This window comes from Elgaria multicarinata, chromosome 9 (assembly GCF_023053635.1).
Source record: "Elgaria multicarinata webbii isolate HBS135686 ecotype San Diego chromosome 9, rElgMul1.1.pri, whole genome shotgun sequence".
Classification (NCBI taxonomy): domain Eukaryota; kingdom Metazoa; phylum Chordata; class Lepidosauria; order Squamata; family Anguidae; genus Elgaria; species Elgaria multicarinata.
The window spans coordinates 30384497-30401080 of record NC_086179.1 but is presented as its reverse complement, the minus strand read 5'-3'; the positions used below and the strand labels follow the sequence as shown (position 1 = coordinate 30401080).

At 43.9% G+C, this 16584-nt stretch overlaps 1 protein-coding gene across 1 annotated transcript in view; it reads left to right on the top strand.

The window, feature by feature from the left end:
- SYN3 (synapsin III) overlaps nucleotides 1–16584 on the top strand; it is a 229331-nt gene that overhangs the window by 200216 nt on the left and 12531 nt on the right. Inside the window, exons 7-9 of the mRNA XM_063133450.1 lie at nucleotides 5835–5977; nucleotides 10473–10547; nucleotides 14274–14376. Coding sequence (XP_062989520.1) covers nucleotides 5835–5977; nucleotides 10473–10547; nucleotides 14274–14376 — 321 coding nt within the window. The remainder of the gene's footprint in view (nucleotides 1–5834; nucleotides 5978–10472; nucleotides 10548–14273; nucleotides 14377–16584) is intronic.

The window sequence follows — 16584 nt, the reverse complement described above, 5'->3', positions numbered from 1 at the left end:
ATTCTAAAGAACTGGTAATGACAAGCCCATGATAAAAACCTTGTGTAGAAAAGCCCTATGTCTGTTTAGACAGTAAATAATCCTACAACTCCCAGCATATTTCCCCCCAACACTCAGGGCACTTCCAGAAAAGGCTTTTATAGGCACTATCACCCAGCCTTCTGCAATAAAAAGCTCCTCTTTGGCTATCTCCAGCTCTGCCTTAATTTCCCCCATAGCACTGAGTATGCTCTGCCCCCAGTACCTCTGAGATAAGCAATATAGTTTGTTTTTTCATACAAAAAATAAAATTCTGAATTCTCAACCAGGAAACTGCTGTCCAAGCAAACAGGTTGCATTTTCTCTAGTCATATATTCTAACACTTCTGAATTGGTTATCTTTACAAAGTTATACAGCTCACACACAACTCATGGATGTAGAACTCTGAAACATGCAAGAGACTTTAGCAACATGTTGCATAAAAATGTGAAATGCCAAACTCTGAAAGAACTGGAATTCTTCATTGCTTAAATCAAATCTTTAAGGGTGCAATCCTATGCCCATTTAGACAGAAAAAGGTGCTGGCTTAGGCATGCTGGGAGCTGTGGGATTTTCCCCCCTTCGCCCGTCAACACAGCATAGGATTGCACTCTAAATCTCTCTTTTCAATATACCTATTTAGAACAGGTGTAATTTTTCACACCTGAATTCCAAACAAGCTGAATGGAAATTCAATCAATCAATCATCAGTTTATTGTGCTAGCCGAAGGCCATGACAAATACATCCATAGAAAAGCATACAACTATAGAAGTACACAACAATTTAAAATAACCAAGAGAGCCATACAGACAAGCTTAAATTTACTATGATTAAAGCTCTCATTTCGCTCAGCACTTTGAGTCTCCGTGGCAGTTTATAGCAATTTTATCAAGTTCTCTCTTCCTAATCTTTTTCGCTGCCAGTGCAAACAGGGCCATTTTATGAATGACAATAACTGTTGGTATCACTAAGGAGGAAGAGAACTGTTTCTGCTTGGGCATTCATGCCTCCATATGTCAGCAGCGGTTTCAGGAGTCTCTCTCTTGGGTCCCTATACAGAGGGCAAGTTAACATATAGTGTGCTATGTCTTCCACTTGTTGTTGACCACAGATACATAATCTCGATTCAAATGGTACCTTGTGGTAGCGTCCGTCCAGCACTGCAGTTGGCATCACTTGAAACCTCAATTCAATGAAAGCATTTCTCAGGGGCAGTGGCCTCAATTTGGACAGATAATATGCTCTATAGTGTTCTGTTTTTAGAAGAGGGAACCACCGAGAGAATTTAGAATTTTTAATAAGTGGTAGGTCCCTCCTGGAATCTACCCCAAAACACCAATCCCTTAGTTTCTTCTTATCCATGCTTAGAGCAAACTTCAATTCAGGGAGATGATAACTATACAGGAGCTTTTGGGATATTGCTGTCCAGTGACAATTGTTATCCATTTCTAGAAAACACTTAGTAGGAAGGCGCTCATTTTGTAAGATGGCGATTCGTTTAAAATATTTTAGCTGCGCACTCTCAATTCTTGCCCTAACTGAAGGACTACCAGCTTCTGTGCGCAAAAAAGCTGCAGGGGTACCAGATGGAAGAGAGAAAAGTTTTCGAAGGAATTTGTTCTGCACAATCTCCAAGGCTTCGGTCGTGGTGTTGTCAGACCCCCAGATTTCAGACCCATAGAGCAGCTGTGTTATTACTTTGGTGTTAAAGATTTTTAGGGCAGGTTCGATCAACTGTCCCCCTTTATTATAATAAAACTTCATTAGAGCCCCTATAGTTTTTTGTGCTTTCAATTTCGCTGCCTCCCTATGCCCTTTCCACGAGAGGGACTCACTAAAGAGAATGCCCAGATATCTAAATGAGCGAACCTGGTCAATGACCTGTTGGTCCAAAGTCCATTTGAGTGTAGGTCTGCAGCTGCTGAAGACCATTATTTTTGTCTTAGTATAGTTTATTGCCAGGTTTTCAGATTTGCAATAAGAGCTGAGAGTACCTAAAAGCTTTTTCAGGCCCAAACGCGAGAGAGAGATAAGTGCTATGTCGTCTGCGTACATTAGAGTAAAGACCTTTCTGTTCATGATTACTGGGGAAGGGGAGTTTACTTGGGCTAACTGTGACACTAGGTCATTAACATAGATGTTAAAGAGGGAAGGGGCCAGGAGACATCCTTGTTTAACTCCCCGGGTTGTTTTAAAGGGTTCTGTTAGAAAGCCATTTAGGTCAACTCTAACCCTCATTTCAGTGTTACTATATAGCTCTTTTATCAGCATCAATAGTCTACGGTCAATATTGGTGTTTTGTAGTTTTTCCCATAATCTATTTCTATTTATTGAATCAAAGGCAGCTGAAAGATCAATAAAGGCTACATATAGATGACTCTTGATATTCTTGGTATATTTCCTGATGATGTAATTCAGAGTAAAACATTGATCGATAGTGCTATATCTGCTTCTGAAACCAGCTTGTTCTTCATGTATAAATTGGTTCGTTTCTAGCCAATCAAGTAATTTTTGAAGTAAGTGTCTTGCATATAACTTTGAGGAGACGTCCAGCAAACTGATCGGCCGATAGTTTTTGGGATCATTCCTGTCTCCTTTCTTATAAATTGGGGAGATGATACTCACTTTCCATCCGGAGGGCATTTGTCCGGTGTTATTAATCCTGGTAAACAGAGCAGCAAGGATTGGTATCCACCATTCTGAGTGTTCTTTATAAAGCTCCGGAGGTAAAAGATCTTCCCCCGGAAGCCTTTTTAAGTTGCAAACGTGAGACAAGAGTCTTTATCTCCCTGCTAGTGACCGGTTGCCATTCAGGTGGATTAGACAGTTCTTGATGTGCCCCTGGCTCACCCAGTTGCCAGGGTTGGGCATCAAATATATTAGAAAAATACTTGACCCAAGTTGGTGTGGAGATAGATACGTCCAGTGTTGATCTTATCTCATTTGAGCCCCGAGAAACTAGATCCCAAAATTTGCCTTCATTCTGCTCTGAAATTGCCTGTTCTAGTTTCTGCCATTGAGTTTTAGTGTATTTTTCTTTCTTGTTTTTAAGCAGTTTTTTGTAATCCGACCTACATTTAATAAGGCTTCCTAAGGCTTCTTCAGGTGGTTTGTTGCGGAATTCCCTTATTTCCCTAGACAGGTTTTTCTTAGCTGCTTTACATTGGGCGTCAAACCAGGCAGTGTAGGCTGTCGGTTGGCTTTTATTTGCCGGTGCTACCAGAAAAGCCCTCAGTTCTGTAGTAATTTGTTGGAAGGCATCTAAATGATTTGCAGATTTATCCCAGAATACTTGGCGTAGGTTTATCATTTGCTGACTGTGTAATTTTTCTTGGATATCGCTACTCAGTTTTATGGACCATTTTAGTCTTCTCTCTCCCAGCAATTCTCCAGTTAGAGTTACGGTTTCGGTCAATGCTGCTCGTTCAATTAGTGGGGATAATGATACTAGCATTGGGAGGTGGTCACTTTCAGGATGGTCCAGCACTTAGAAAGAGCTTACTGAAGGGAACAATGCTGGAGAGACCATTACATGGTCAATGGCACTGCCTCCTCCTCTGCACAGGTAAGTAAAGTGGCCTCTTGATTTGTCCAAGGGGCTCCCATGGAGAGTATAGAAGTTGTGATGATATAGGAATTCTAGGAACTTTACTCCCTGCTTGTTATATTTACTAGAAATTCAACAATAGTCACATTAAACTAAAACCTTGACATTTCTGATTGATGAGCCTTTGCTTTATCACTACCCAAAAACTCAATGGATTTTTTTTTTTTTTAGTTATAAAATAGTATGACGGGGACTTTCCAGCTCCTTCTCTTGCTAGTCAATCAGGTGCTTCATTCCTAGGGAGGTCGTGGGCTCTCCCACATTAGATGCATTCAATAGGCAGCTGGACAACCATCTGTCAGGGATGCTTTAAGCTGGATTCCTGCATTGAGCAGGGGGTTGGACTCGATGGCCTTATAGGCCCCTTCCAACTCTACTATTCTATGATTCCAGGAAAGCCAGCATGTCCTGGAACCTGCATCCACCAGATGCCCATGCCTTCTGAAAGCTTAGAAAGCATTTCCAAGTCTCCTTTATTACATCTTGTTCTGTGCTGGTTCTCCAACCATTCCTCTTCCAGTTACAATAGACTGCCAGTTTCTTGATATTTGGATTCTTTGCTTGCTCTGTTGTTTTGCGACCTGCATGTATTCCAGCCCTTTGAATAACCATCCAGGAATTCTTTCATTATTATTTAGAGGATGATCAGATCCCCAATATACACCTGTTCCAGCACGTGCCTTGCAACACTCATTACTTGAGCAATATTAATTAGTATAAACAACTGTATATTGGTTAACCTGCCATAGATGAGAATGCATCTTTGTTCTCTGAAGGTGCATATATTTAAAGGATGGGAAAGTAAATGGCTATATAGAGGTATTACAAGATATGAGACAATCTCAACCTAGTATGTTTCAGTATTTGCAGATTAATCATGTGCTTAAAACACTGTTAATGGGAAATGAACCACTTAGAAAGTGCACAAAATTAGAAGAGATAATAATTAATGAGCATGTTAAAAAAAAGTTTTTTTTAAGTCAACTGTATAATTTAATTGGAGATCTGGAAACATTTACAAATATATACCTGGAAAAATGGGAATGCAGTCTAGTGATTCGGGTATCACTATATGTTGAGAGATAGATTTGGATGAATGTGCCCACAGCAAACTTTCCCTGTAAGTCTTAAGGAGAACTTTTATAAAGTACTGTTTCACTGTTACTTAACTCCAGTTAGGCTTAACAAAATGTATCTCAGTGCTAGGGAGAAATGTTGGTGATGAACTTTTCCTAGAGCTGGTATTTGTCATAGGGGGGTGGGGACACTTGCCATAAAATAAGAACATATTGCACATATTGGATCTAGAGGGATGAGACATGGGGGGATGCCACACGTCGTACTGAGGCCGCTTCCATACGGCCCCAGTGCGACGTGAAAGCGATCGTGTAACTTGCCTGGCGAAGAGACGAGGAAGAGGAGTCCTTGCCGCCGCCCACCTACCTCCTCGCCGGCCAGGACGGAGAGCTCGGCCAGCGAGGAGGTAGGTGGGTGGCGGCGGCAGCAAGGACGCCTCTTCCTCGTCTCTTCACCAGGCAAGTTACACGATCGCTTTCACGTCACACTGGGGCCGCATGGAAGCGGCCTCAGTACGACGTGTGGAATCCCCCATGGACAGAATATAAATGGCTGGTATATATTCCCAACCAGCCACAGAGCAATAAACTTTTTTTTCACATGAAGTCTCTTTCTAGCTAGTTGTCTCTGTCTCTTGTCTTTTTGGTATCTGTGTTTTAAATTAGTTGATAGTGGAAACTGATTCCATATCCATCCATCCATCTGTTTAATATTACATAAGTAGATGGGGGAAAGCTAACCAAAAACATAGTAGTGGTGAATACCGAAACACCTCCAACTCTGGAGGATATTGTAGAGTTGGAAAAATGCAGAAAAGGGTAACCACAATGATCAAGGAGTTGGAGCAACTCCCTTAAGAGGAAACGTTACAATGCCTGGTACCATTTAGCTTAAAAATGGTAAGTACATTGCAGTCTCCTCAGAGATTGCAATGTGCAGCTTGCACAGAGATGTATTGTATTCCCCAGGGGTCCTTTGCAACATACAGGCCCCCTCCATTAACACACATCCTGGCCATCACAGCAATGGGCATTTTGCTAGTTTCTAGTCATCACACCCTAATGTTGTGCCTCCTTACACATATATTCTTTTTTCCCCATTCTGTCTATTTGGATCTTTATCAATCTAAGGTGAAAGTTGAGAACCAGCATGACTTCCAAGACATTGCAAGTGTGGTAGCCATGGCCAAAACTTACGTCACAACAGAGACCTTCATCGACTCCAAGTACGATATCCGAATCCAGAAAATTGGCAACAATTACAAAGCTTACATGTGAGTTTGCCATATGCTTTGGGCCTAAGTTGGAAGGAGCAAGGGCACTTTTTCCTTGAAATAAATAAACAAACAGTGTTGGCGTTCTAAATACAGTGCACTCTTATCCTATCATAAACACTGATAAGAAGAACAATGTATCCTATACAAAACCCTTCTATAAACAATGATTTTTACACAATACATTCTTCTCTGCTGGATGGCCGTAGGTGGCTGACTATAGCACTACTCTAAATGAAGAGGGTTCACACTGACTATTGCTGCCTTTTTTCATCAGTACCTAGGATAACAAAGGAAGGTCAGAGGGCCTCGTGCTGTAAAGTAGCTGCCCTGCTCTGTCTGGGTAAGTCTTTAAGCTAGGCAAATGCAGTTTATCAGGCAAACATGAAATTTCCTGAGAGAAGTCAGTGACATAGCCAAGGTCAAACACACAAGATATCAATCAAGTATAATCAGAGTTCCAAAAAGGCAGTATCAGGCAGAACTCCAAAAGTCAGTGATGCAGAGGTACAAACACAAGCCAAAATCAGGGTACAAGATATAGGAGCTGCAGCAATGGCATTGTTTCTAGCACCAGCTAAGCTGAAACTGAAGGCTTATATAGCCAGAGTATCCTCAGCCTCACCCTGGGCTCAACTGTAGTTCATTATAGCCCTCTGGCAGGGGTCCTACTCATGAGGAGTCATTTCCTCTTGCGTCCTCCTTTCTAATCAAACACTGCTTCTCAAAGGCGTCTTACTGGCCTGCCTCTTGCGGTGACAACTCTCCCAGGGGCAGGGGGTTGCTCTGCCTCTGCCTCTTGACAGGATGAATCAGCAGCCATCTTCCCCAAGGGCCCAGGTTCCTCCTGGTCTTTTGACATGGGTTGTTCTGGGGTGCTCTTGATGTCCAAGAGCTCTAGTTCCTCCTCTGAGGAGGGTTTCTCCTGTGGAGGCATGACAGTAGCATGGAGAACTACACAACAGCTAAGGCTTCTCAGCAGCTGTAGAAAGGGTGAACTTAAGAGTGTTTTGCAGCATCCTGGTGCCCTCCAAGTGGTTGGACTTTAACTCCTATCAGCCCCAGCCAGAAAAGCCAATGGTCCTGAATAATACTGAGAATTGTAGTCCAGAGGGCATCCAGTTGGAGAAGGTTGGTCTTAGTAGTGACTACTACTAAGAAACTGCCCAGAGAACATTGGTTATTGGGCAAATTAAAAATGAAATAAATAATTACTGGTCCACATATGAGACATGGTTGACTCAGATTTGGGTGGCAATGTGCACTGCAATGTAGGGCCGGGTAGGGAGTTTTCCCTCTTCTTCAGAACTTCTGCACCTCCTTCTTAAGGCTATGAACTGCTGTGGTTTGCTGTTTATCATCTCTAGAACTTCCTCAATGAAAACTTTTAAGTTTGAGTGCTGACTTTGGAAAATCCTAAAGACTTGTTAATGCCCTCTAGTGGAAACAGTAACTAGAAATCTTTCTACTTGAAGGGCGAAAAGAACATTGATGCTCAACGCAAGCCACTTGAGAATTTCAAAAAGCTTACAAATAAAATAGAACAAACATGTATTTACGATTGTGAACATTAATCCAAATACCTGTAGGTAGGGAATAACAAAACTACATTATAAAAATGTACGTTTCTCGGCACTCACTTCAAAGCTTTTTATAAGCCACGTTTAAGACATCTTTTCACATTGAAAATACCACTGCAACATTTTACTTTGATGTAAAAATGTTAAAGAGGAACCTCTTATTGAACCAACCACTGTCAGGGAAAAAGTGCATGGAAGCTACTATGTTACACAGAATGCTTGGTCAGGCAGAACGGAAGGAGACATTTTTATATCAACTGGCACATCAGTGAGTTGTTGCGCAGCTAGCATTGGCCAATTAAAAAAGGCATTGTACTACTTTTTTCCTGGGGGAAAATGGATGTAGGCAAGTAGTCAATCCAAATACCAATCTAGCTGATGCTATCTTCTGTTGTAAAAAGGGTTCCCAAACTGCAATAGCTTTGTGAGAGCCCTGATTCAGGTTGTCAGAATCTGGGGCATAGACTTCTCAATTTCCTGGAGGCGGGGTGGGGGCATACGTCTAAACCTGGGGAAGCGGGCTAGGCTTATTTGTTTACATTTATGTATATATTTCTATTTCTATTTCTGGAAACCATCCTTTATCAATGGATCCAAGAGTGTTTAAAGCCACATATTAAAATAACTAGTACTCAACAAAAATATTACATTTTAATTATAATATTATGATAGTTTACACACTACCCCACCATCCATAGTCCTATACAATATATCGTCCAGGTTGAAACCCAAGATAAAAATCAACTAACTCTTTTTATGAAATAAAACAAATTTATTATAGCTAACCAGAGGGAGCATTGAAGGGTAGATAACTCAATAAAGCACCAAGGAGAAGAAATATGTTCTGGATATGCACTGCTGCTAGCCAGGAAGTGAGCTTACTGATTTTACCTGGTTGGGCATTGTCCCCTCTGGGAAATTGCAGAAGGGGCTTGAGCACACACACACACACCATAGTTTACGCTCCTGGTCAGAATAGAGTTACAAAAATAGGATGATCGCTGTAGCGAAAGGAACTTTATTATATGGTATTGCTTTCCTAAGGTATTAAAATTAGTGCTGGGCTGAAACCTGTCTCCTTCTTTTGGGAACTTTCTCTCTCCCGGTGAAAGAGGCTTAGGCCTCATCTACACCGAGCAGGATATTCCACTATGAAAGCGGTATGAAAGCAGTATATAAAAGGCAGGAGCCACACGACTGCTTTATAGTGGTATTGAAGTGCACTGACAACTGTTGGGGCTCATTGACACATGCTATATACAGCTTTCATACCTCTATATCCTGTTCGGTGTGGCTCCTGCCTTTTATATACCACTTTCATAGTGGAATATCCTGCTTGGTAAAGATGAGCCCTTATTTTCCTGCCTCTTTCACAGGAAAGGGGGGGGGATTCAGAGAATTTTTTTCTCCTTGGGGAGGGGGACAGGGTTTCCATATAACTTTTTTAGGTATAGCTGATTGCTGAGGGGGGCTTTCTTCCTATTTTTTTAGTTTTTCCAAAACAACAACAACACCCCTTCCTCCAGCATTTGGATAATCCCAGCAGTTTTTAATGAATGCCTATCAGAGACCATGTGACCTTGCCTTCTCCAATAAGCATCCAGTAAGCACTCCTGGGGTCCTGAAAATGCTGGGGGTGTTCTTAAAATGGAAATAAAAAGAAAGAAGACCCCTCAACAACTGGCTACATTTTAAAAGGTATATGGAAAACCTGGTCCCCTCCCCAAGGAGAAAATGCTCACCTCTCCCAGCTTCTTTCGCCCGAGTTTTCATTTTACCCCCACCCACCCTGAAGTGCCAAAACTGGAATCGTCAAATTTTTGGGCACAGCACTAGTTAAAATGCTTGTGTTGCAGGTATGAAGGCAAATGCTCTTGGTCTGAATTGAACATCGCTAAAAGGCCATCAAGTGCATTGTATGGTTGGTTCTTTGACTTTCCCCATGTGTGGAGTGGGGAATGCTTGCAATATGACAGGAGAAAAAACTGAAGCAAGGTTGCTGGACATTAGCTCTGGGGTGCCCCAGACTTTTCAGCAGCCAGCTGCGTTCTCACGCCGTTCTGTGACACAGATCAGTCCCGATGCTGTTCAACCGGGGGCCTGTGAGATCTGACGGTTACAGCGTCTGATCATACGGTCGGGCAGGCTTTGTGGATACGACACTTTCCCTGCTAAATGCAAAGCTCAAAAGGCCTTGCTTGCCAGTGGCAATAGCAGCAGGTGCAGACATTAACAGCTAGTTACGAGAACGGGGACTTGTACCCTTTAATAACTCTTGAGGAGTCATTGGGAGAAACCGGTGGGTGGCTTTTTTAGTGCCATTGACTCTATGGTGGCAGAGAGAGAGAGAGCTGTATTTCCACCACAATAGAAAGCGAACTCAATGAAAGCCAGTGTTTCGCTTTTCTTTAGTGTTTTGCTCACATCGTCCCTTTTTTACTACTAGCTCTAAAGCCCACTGATGTCTGTGGGAAGCTTTCTCTTGGCTTTTCTGGCATGGGGCCTCCTGTGTAGTTTAAATTCTACACTACGGAGTGCAAGGTTAATTATTCCACAGGCTTTTCACAGACATTTCTACTGTACAAAGGCTGACATACCCAGAAGAGAGTCCATAAGGCCAATATAAGAATACCCAGCCAGCATTTGGATAAAGATGTAACTAGGTGGGAGGCCGCCAGCAGCGCACAGAGGGACGTTCCCAGCTCGCAAAGGGACCTACGCATTGATTAGGGGCCATCAGAAATGGTTAAGAGCACTGTGGACAGCAGGGCTCAGAAGAGGTTCCCTGCCAACACGCTCTGTTCCGCCTCCCTCATTTCCACCCGGCTCTCTTTAATTCGGGAGAGGAAATTGCATCATTGGGGGGGTGGGGGTCAGGATGGATTGTTCTCATGTGGCTTGTTTGTTTTTCCCAGGAGGACATCGATCTCTGGAAACTGGAAAGCAAACACAGGTTCTGCCATGTTGGAGCAGATCGCCATGACCGAGAGGTAATGAATAGACGGGACGACGGCCAAAAATGCCACTTTGGGTCAACTTGATAGGCTTAGGCCTAGGACTACATTAACCATTCTCCCAAACACTTTGTAGTAACCCAGAGGTTCTGTTTGCATTCTGCATTCTTCTCCACGTCAAGCAGCAATTGCCTCTCAAGAAAACAGGAACCTAGAACAATGCACCGGTTGCTTCCCACCTCAGCTACCTACCTTCCCACTTTGCTGGCCTAGTTCTTTCTCCAGAGCACAACAGGGCTATGTCTGCTGCCCATCCCAAATCTTAAAGCCAAAAGATGGGGGGGGGGGTTTAGGATATGCATGAACAGCTTTTTCTAAGAGTCACTTCAAATAATGGCAAGATTCCTACACAGAAGCATTCCGCATAGAAATAGTGTTCAGTCTAATTGCAGACGGTCATATGTGATCACTGCAATTGCATTTGTGTATTAATTTTTGTGAACCGCCCAGAGAGCTCCAGCTATTGGGCCGTATAGAAATGTAATTAATAAATAAATATAATAAAATATTTCACCATCTGTTGCACCATCTGTAGCTCAGTGGTAGAGCACCAGCTTTGTATGCAGAAGGTCCCAGGTTCAATCCCTGATATCTCCAGGTAGGACTGGGAAAGAGTCTGGTCTGAAACATCAGAGAATGCCCTACCAGTCAGTTTAGACCAGACTTCACCAACTTGGTGCCTTCCAGATGTTTTGGACTACAACTCTCAGCATTCCTGACCACTGGCCACCCTAGAATAGAAATGATGGGAGTTGAAGTCCCAAATACCTGGAGGGCACCAGGTTGTGAATGCTGGTGTAGACGATTCTGAGCTAGGTGGACCAATGGTCTGGCTCTGTACACTGCAGCTTAACGCATTTCATTTCTACACTTACCCAGATTTTGAAACCCAGAAAGCTTCACCATCCTTTCTGCCCAGTCCCTCTTTCTCAGTCCTTCTGTGAGCAGCCATTCTTTTGCCCCTGATTTCCATGCAGTCCCTGCAGTACAGCTGCAGGCCTTGTGTTTTAGCATGGATAACCTGCTTGATTCATGGGGTTAATCCCCAGTGTCAACAGCACATTCCTGGCACCCTTCTCTTCATACAAACCCAGTGTGGGAAAGCATTAGCTCACCCGCATGAATTTATTCTGACTTTAACCTCCCTGCCAAGAAAGGTATTCAAATCATCACCTCTGGCCCTCTCTTTCTGCCTTCTCCAAGTGCTTTGTCACCTCATTAGAGGAGTGTCATAAGCCTGCGATGGTGACAACAGCCACTATAACCGCAACACTGTTACAGTGGTGTCACTCAGAAATCATTGCAAGAGCTCTCTCCAGGCACAATAAGCCTTTACCTTCTGAGGTATGTCTGGTGGCTCCAGTAATGCCAATGGAAGCTGGTGGCTCCAATGTCAGTGAAGCAGTGAATCCACTCCAGGGGGCCGTTTATTCGCAGGGAAAGCCCCGCGGTGGCTGCGGATGGGCACCGCGTTAGTTATATGACGCAGGTACAGCTGTGCAGCAACCATGGGACTTTACCGCAAAGCTGCGCATTGAGAAAGTTGGGGAGTTGCCCCGACTTTTTCAATCAGAGCAACGTCAGTACGTTTCTTCCACTGTCTAACGTCACTCCAAGGCCAATCTAGGGGCAGCCCCTGGTGGAAGGTGACCAGCAACTGGTCGCTTTCCACTAGGAAGAGGGGGAGGGGCGGCTCTGGTACCCGGATGGCCACAGGGAATCCCACGCTCCCTACTTGGCATAGGGATTTTCCGATGCCACACCAGGAGAGGAAAACCTCAGGGTTTCTGAGGGAGGCAGTGGCAACCCAGCACCGTGAAGACAGCGCCCAGGTTTCAGTCAGAAACAGTCCATATCTTGGAGAACTCCTTTAGAGTTCTGACTGTAACCCGGAACAGATTCACCACCCCACTGATATCAGAGCCACCAGACTCCACTGAGTGAAGCGACCAGATACAAAAGAGACTAGGTCAGGCCCCCAGCCCATGGCATTTTGCTTCCTGCGGCACCCTATGTTGAGATGCATTGTATTCTTTTTTAAATTGCAGTTATTATTTCTAAGTTTGCATCTGTACACATAAATTAGCACACAACTTATGCAAATTGTTGTCCTCTTTTGTCCCCTTTTTTCGGCGATGCATTTCCTCTCTCTTTTGGCGATGCGTAAATGGCCACCCTAGAATGCACAGTTCTCAAAAATATTACTATTTAAAAAGCAAGAGGCAAAACGTTCATCAAATGGCTGAGCACTTGGTATTCCTAGGGCTCACCTCTTTTTCTTTTTTAAAGGCTAAATGTGGTGTGAAATAGACCCAGGCAACAGCCAGCCAATAGTGGAGTAACAATAATAATGAATGGAAACTTCTGAAAGGCCATAAAACGTTGCAGGCATTGGGGTGGGCGGGGAGTTACATCGCTCGCCATGAATAATCTCCCAGGAACTATCTAATGACGACACAGACATGCAAAGTCCTACACACACAACACCCACACTATCAACGATGGCTGGTTTGGGGAAGAACTGTGGCTTGAGTCCTAGATAGACAGGATCCCTCCAAATGGAAGCTCTTTATTGAAAGAAGACATCTTGATTTCCCACAACAGATGAGTAACAACTGCATGAGATATTGGATGAACAATCTTAAGGAAAGGTCCTTCTACGTCATCCTCTGTTTGTTCAGGTTTCCCAAAGAAAACAGCTGTGGTCCCACATGGTCCCAGAATAGCATGCTTCCTTCTCACCAGTATGGTGGTCATATGTCCTACCTTACATGGGACAGTCCTTCTACTTGAAAGGCTGTCAGAGGACAGTCCTCGCTTTGAAGGCATCCTCTGTTTTCAGGGCTGTCCAGTCCAAGTTTGTTTTAAAGAGAACAAAACATAAGAAGGGAGAGACGGCATGGGCCTTGCAGTTGCCCATTAGCAGCGAGCGCATGATCATGGACAGCAAGTTGAGCAGGCACATAGGTCATTTCACCGCAGCTTTCCACATTATGATGAAATGCATCACATTTCTGTTAAATTATACACAGGATTTCTAAATGTGTGTCTACACATATAAGAACCTAAGAAGTGCCTTGCTGGATCAGACCAAGGGTCCATCTAGTCCAGCACTCTGTTCACACAGTGGCCAAACAGCCATCGGCCAGGGATGAACAAGCAGGACATGGTACAACAGCACCCTCCCACCCATGTTCCCCAGCAACTGGTGCACACAAGCTTGAATACTGGAGATAGCACACATCCATCAGGGCTGGTAGCCATTGATAGCTTTTGCCTCCAGGAACTTATCCAACCCCCTTTTAAAGCCATCCAGACTGGTGGCCATCACCACATCCTGTGGTAGTGAGTTCCATAACTTAACTATGCGCTGTGTGAAGAAGTACTTCCTTTTATTTGTCCTGGATCTCCCACCAATCAGTTCATATAAATTCGCATGTGTAAAATGTATGCAAATCTTTTTTGACAACGCGTAAGTGGCCACCCTACTCATCAGGCTGCCAAGACAACGGACTATGGCCATGCCAGAGACATAATTAAAATCTATGTAATTGTTTGTATAATTAAAGTAAAGGGAGTCAACCATGCATTCCAAGCCCTTTCTATATGGTATGGCTATAAATTTGGCGGGAAGCCCTGAACAGGAGGGCTATTTGATTCCTGATCACATTCCATACAAATAATCCCATCTGGTTTCTGCAGGTATCGGGTCTGGGCAGATTCTGTTGCGGAGATGTTTGGAGGCCTTGACATTTGTGCAGTCAAAGCTGTTCACAGCAAGGATGGGAAAGATTATATCATTGAGGTGAGAGGCTGAATGAGTGCAATGTAATTATCCTTCGAATGGGGATGTGCAGCAAGAGATACATTACATGCACACACAAACACACATGGATATGCATAAGAGATCTGTGTGCATGGCCAGTGCACCTCCTTCATATATTCTGCCTCTGGTCAATTCATATTCATTTAGTAAAAAATAATAATATGCAGAGTACATCAAAGTCTGACCATTCTCAAGCCGCTCATCTAAATAAAACACCTGAGGGAGCACCACTTCCCATACCAGCCTGCCTGTGTCATAAGAGCTTCTGCTGAGACCCTTCTCTAAGTGGTTTCTCAATCAGAAGTGTCGTATGTAATCCCAAAGAAGAGGACTTTCTCTGTGGTGGCCCCTGGGGTTTGGAATGCCCTCGCCAAAGAGATACATCTGGCACCTACTTTACAATCTTTTCATGGCCAGTTTAAGACATGCATTTATTTATGCAGGCATTTTAAAACTGTATACTCCTCAGTTTGCCTCATCATTTTTATGTCCTGGACTTCACTTACGGTTGCTGGATGCTTGCGTTTTAGTGTATTGTATTAGGTTTTTGGGAATAATGCATTGTCTACATTGCTGTGTACCACCCTGGAATCTGATTTGATAGAGGGTGATACAGAAATTTTATTATTGACCAAGAGCTTAAATTACAGGAGGGTAAATGTCACTTTAACATTAGCATAAACGTCTTGATGGTAACATCAGCTTGATAATGGAGCACATTCTCTAAGGGGGTGGTGAGTTCCCCCCTCTCCAGAGATCTTCAAGTAGACCAGTTGCTGGGGAACACAAGCAGGAGAATACCAATGCTCTCATTTCCTGCTTGTGGGTCTCCCCTTGACAGCTGTTCGGCCACTGTGTGAACAGAGTGCTGGACTAGATGGACCCTTGGTCTGATCCAGCAGGGCTCTTCTGATGTACTTATGCTCTTAGACACTAGACAGCTATCTGCTGGAGCTGCTCCAATTCTGGATTCCCTGCATTGGGTTACATGGCCTCCAAAGCCCACTCTGACTCTTATGTGCTGCCTCCAGTATCTGAGGCAGCAGGCCTGTGTACACCAGTTGCTGGGGAACATGGGTGGGAGGGTGCTGTTGCACCATGTCCTGCTTTGTTGTTCCCTTGTTGGCAGCTGGTTGGCCACTGTGTGAACAGAGTGCTGGACTAGATGGTCTGATCCAGCATGGCACTTATGTTCTTATGATTTTATCTCTGTGTCTATGGATGGCAGAGTTCTCAGCATTTGGTTGGTTAAATGCCTGCCTGAGATGCCTGTTCTCTACTTATAAATAGAGGCATCTCCTACCCGCTTCCCTGCATTCACCTTAACACGCAAAGGGAAAAATAACAAGTGACATGTCCCTCTTTAAGGGAGATTACACTAGACTTGCACAAGGCAAACTTGACAGGTTCACGGACGACCGTTTGCAATGGGTATTTGCAATGATAGCAGAATTAAACTTCCAGGTTCAGAGGCAGCATATATCAGGAGAGCAAAGCCCTGGAGTGGAACAATAGGGAATGGACATCACCAGCTAGCCCCGCCTGTGAGGTTCCCCCTGCAGGCATCCGGCTGGCCACCAGCAGAAACAGAATGCGGAGTTAGATAGACTTTACCTTGGTTTAACAATGCAGTTCTTAAACTCCTTATGTTCTTAGGACCAGACAAGCCTCCTAGGAATGGGAATCAGACAGAGATGCATATCAGTTGTGGGAGGGGGATGCTACGAATGGAACTATTTCCAAAAGGAATAAAGTTCTGCATTGACCTGCAAAAGTGTCACATTTTTAATTATCCCCTATAATAACATTCTGCATGTAAGTCTGTCCACCTTCTCCTCCCTCTGATCTGCTTCACCACCGTGGGAAGGAGAGCTGTGGTCAGAAAACTGGGGGGGGGGGGAGGAAAGACACGAGGGGATCCCACCCCCTTTTTTTCAACCTTCTCCTTCGCTTCTGCATTACAGTGAAACGTGCAGGCTAAACTGTTGCTGTTTTCATTTGACAAGGGATGTTGGCCAACTGGTAGGAAGGAAAGAGATGATTAATTACATCAAAGGAGTGGTGACTACAATGGCAGAAGGAAAAAATAAATAGGCTCCCACACAGAGCAAGAGGACAATGTTGGCTAAGTCTAAAGAGAAGCAAGGCAGATGACAATATTGGTTGCCACCTGACCAGGAAAAAAAA